This window comes from Bidens hawaiensis, unplaced genomic scaffold (assembly GCF_021521415.1).
Source record: "Bidens hawaiensis isolate Kalapana, Puna unplaced genomic scaffold, B.hawaiensis_p1.1 tig00006228_1, whole genome shotgun sequence".
Taxonomy (NCBI): domain Eukaryota; kingdom Viridiplantae; phylum Streptophyta; class Magnoliopsida; order Asterales; family Asteraceae; genus Bidens; species Bidens hawaiensis.
The window spans coordinates 298,506-302,037 of record NW_027491411.1 but is presented as its reverse complement, the minus strand read 5'-3'; the positions used below and the strand labels follow the sequence as shown (position 1 = coordinate 302,037).

At 46.0% G+C, this 3,532-nt stretch overlaps 1 protein-coding gene across 1 annotated transcript; it reads left to right on the top strand.

The window, feature by feature from the left end:
• Positions 1-282: 282 nt before the first annotated feature.
• On the top strand, positions 283-3,083 carry LOC143631694 (uncharacterized). Its single transcript, XM_077100375.1, has 4 exons — positions 283-553; positions 944-2,085; positions 2,398-2,815; positions 2,890-3,083. The coding sequence occupies exons 1-4, from the start codon at positions 283-285 to the stop codon at positions 3,081-3,083; spliced, it is 2,025 nt and encodes a 674-aa protein (XP_076956490.1).
• Positions 3,084-3,532: the final 449 nt, after the last annotated feature.

Genomic DNA, 3,532 nt, shown 5'->3' with positions numbered 1-3,532 from the left:
GATGTTCCCCCGGAGCATGACCTGAGCATTATTGTTAGCTCACCTCCTGAATACCCCGAGGTGTTCACGGTTGCCGATTGCACCGAGGGATCGAAGGAGAGACCATAGATTGAGGCGCCACCGTCCCTCGAGCTTAAAGAGCTACCTCCTCATTTGGAGTAGGCTTTCTTGGAAGGTGACGCCAATTTCCCCGTCATCATTTCTTCTTAGTTGACGGATGATGAGAAATCGAGGTTGGTTGATGTGCTCAAGGCACACAAACAGGCTATTGCGTGGAAACTCATGGATATTCAGGGCGTCAGCCCGAACTTTTGCATGCACAGGATACTCATGGAGGATGAGTACAAGCCTGTAATCCAACCTCAAAGGAGGCTCAACCCTAACATGTCGGAGGTAGTCAAGAAGGAGGTTATCAAACTCCTCGACGTAGGCCTGATCTATCTTATCTCCGATTCTTCATGGGTGAGTCCCGTTCAGGTCGTCCCTAAAAAGGGAGGGATGACAGTTGTCACTAACGAACGTAACGAGCTTATTCTAACTAGGAAAGTCACAGGTTGGCGGGTGTGCATCGACTATAGGAGGCTTAACGATGCTACTAGGAAATACCACTTTCCTCTTCCGTTCATCGATCAGATGTTGGAGCGTCTGTCGGGGCGACAGTTTTACTGTTTTCTTGATGTATTTTCAGGTTATTTCCAGATCCCGGTCGCACATGAGGATCAGGAAAAGACCACTTTTACATGCCCATACGGTACCTTCGCGTACAAACGTATGCCTTTCGGGTTATGTAATTCTCCTGCTACTTTCCAGCGTTGCATGGTAGCGATATTCCAGGACATGATCGAGAGTTCCATGGAGGTTTTCATGGACGATTTTTCGATATATAGGGACGTATCCGATCAATGTATTTCTAATCTTGAGAGGATGATGAAACTGTGCATAGAGACTAAGTTGATGTTGAACTGGGAGAAGTGCCACTTCATGGTGACTGAAGGTATTGTGCTGGGGCACAAGATTTCGCGAGACGGCATTGAGGTAAACAGAGCTAAAATCGACACTATCAGTAGACTTCCTCCATCGACTAGTGTAAAATCCGTTCGTAGTTTTCTCGGGCATGCGGGTTTTTATCATAGGTTCGTTAGAGATTTTTCTAAGATCACCCGGCCCATGACTCACCTTCTAGAGAAGGACATCGCATTCGACTTTGATGCTGATTGTCTGAAGGCGTTTGAGTTTCTCAAGGGGCAGTTGGTTAATGCCCCTATCTTAGTAGCACCCGACTGGAGCTTACCCTTCGAGCTCATGTGCGACGCTAGTGATTTTGCAGTCGGGACTATTTTAGGTCAGCGGAAGGACAAGCACTTCCATCCTATCTATTACGCGAGTAAGACCCTCAATGATGCACAGGAGAACTACACGACTACTGAGAAGGAGCTTCTAGCAGTGGTCTTTACGTTCGAAAATTTTCGTTCTTATCTCGTGTTGTCCAAAACCATCTTTTATACTGATCATGCGGCAGTGCGATACCTGTTCGCCAAGAAAGATGCCAAGCCTCGCCTGATACGATGGATTCTCTTGCTTTCCAAGTTTGATATTGAGATTAGAGATAAAAGGGGAGCGAAGAATGTAGCCGCGGATCACTTATCACATCTGGAGGATCCGAAGAGAGAGGAGATTAGAGAGGATGCCATCGGGGATAAGTTTCCCCACGAGTCGTTGATGATGGTGAGAGTGAGATTTGAGAGGGTGCCAGTTTTATACGTGAGTGCTGAAGAGGAGGGTCTTCCATGGTTCTCCGACATTGCGAAATATCTTGCCGAAGGAGTAGTGGTCAAGGGCATGAGTTATCAGCAGAGAAGGAAGTTTTTCGTATATTCCAGCCACTACATATGGGATGCACCGTATTTGTTTCGTGTAGGGGCCGATCGAGTGTTGAGGAGGTTTGTGAGTAGGGAAGAGGGTCGTGATATTCTTAGGCATTGTCATGAGGGTTTAACTGTAGGCCACCATGGTTCATCTTCCACCGCTAGGAAAGTTCAAGATTCCGGCTTTTATTGGCCATCGATTTTCAAAGACTCGCACGAGGTTATTAGACAGTGTGACGCACGTCAGCGCACTGGTAACATCTCATCCCGTAATAAGATGCCCCAAAACCCTATTCAGGTTTGTGAGGTTTTTGACGTTTGGGGCATTGATTTCATGGGTTCGTTCCCTTCTTCTCGAGAGAACCGATATATTCTCGTGGCTATCGACTACGTTTCCAAGTGGGTTGAGGCTCAAGCCTTGCCCACTAACGAAGCCCGAGTTGTAGTGGGATTCCTGAAGAGGTTGTTTTGTCGGTTTGGTACTCCCAGGGCTTTAATCAGTGATAGGGGCACACATTTCTGTAATGCCCAGATGGAGAAGGCGTTGGCACGGTATGGAGTCACCCACCGATTATCCACCGCCTATCATCCACAGACGAGCGGGCAAGTGGAGAACGCAAACCGAGGAGTGAAGCAAATTTTGGCGAAAACTGTTGGTAAGAACCGAAAGGACTACTCCGACAAGTTGGATGATGCACTTTGGGCTTTCCGCACAGCGTTTAAGACGCCCATTGGGACCACACCCTTTAAGATGGTTTACGAGAAAGCATGTCATCTACCGATTGAGTTAGAGCATAGAGCATATTGGGCGTTGAGAGCCGTTAATCTTGACATGACCCAAGCTGCGAAAAATCGGTATCTCCAAATTCATGAGGTTGAGGAGTTGAGAGATGAGCCGTACGCAGATCATGGAGTTATAAGGAGCGTACGAAGGCGTTGCATGATCGGAAGTTGAGGAAGGTGAAAGACTTCAAGTGTGGGGATCGGGTGTTGGTTTATAATTCCCGTCTGAAGTTATTTCCAGGTAAACTTAGATCGAGATGGGTTGGTCCTTATACGGTGAAGGCGGCATTCCCGCACGGTGCAGTTGAGTTGGTTGATCATGAGGGGAGAGCGTGGAAGGTGAACGGCCATAGGTTAAAACATTATGTCGGTGGGCTTGCTGATTCGGTTGAGGAAGATGTATTTCTCCTCGACATCCCTACTTTGACTGCTTGATAGGGATAGGCCTCGGGAAATACCCGGGTGTAGAGTTTGTATAACTTTTATTTGTTATCCTTTATTTTTTTATATTCTGAGTCTGTTTAAGTTTTTAGAGTCTGTTTGATGTCTGCTTTGGGTGCTTTGAGCTTTGTTTTGCAGATTTGGATACTTTCGTTCGTACTCAATCTCCATTCGGACAGGGGCGTTCTGAGCTTATTTGTTTGTAGATGGTACCCAAAAGTTGTGGCCGAGAATGAAATGCTATATGGTCGCTTTATTGGAACATGACATACGCTGATCATTGCCATATTATTAGGGGAGTCTGTTCCATTTTCTTTATGCTTTGTTTTATTTTATTTTATTTCTGCTTTATTTTTGTCTTTTGTCTTGTCTCTCATTGAGGACAATGTGAAATTTAAGTGTGGGGATGGGAAACTGACGTTTTTAGTTTTGAAAAAAAAATA

What these genes read in the sequence shown, in the direction of transcription:
- LOC143631694 (XM_077100375.1), top strand. Translation starts at nt 283, where the DNA reads ATGGATATTCAGGGCGTCAGCCCGAACTTTTGCATGCACAGGATACTC. An exon ending in TTTTCAAAGACTCGCACGAG is followed by an intron (nt 2,086 to 2,397) that starts GTTATTAGACAG and finishes TGTAATGCCCAG; the next exon opens with ATGGAGAAGGCGTTGGCACG. An exon ending in AAGGCGTTGCATGATCGGAA is followed by an intron (nt 2,816 to 2,889) that starts GTTGAGGAAGGT and finishes AGTTATTTCCAG; the next exon opens with GTAAACTTAGATCGAGATGG.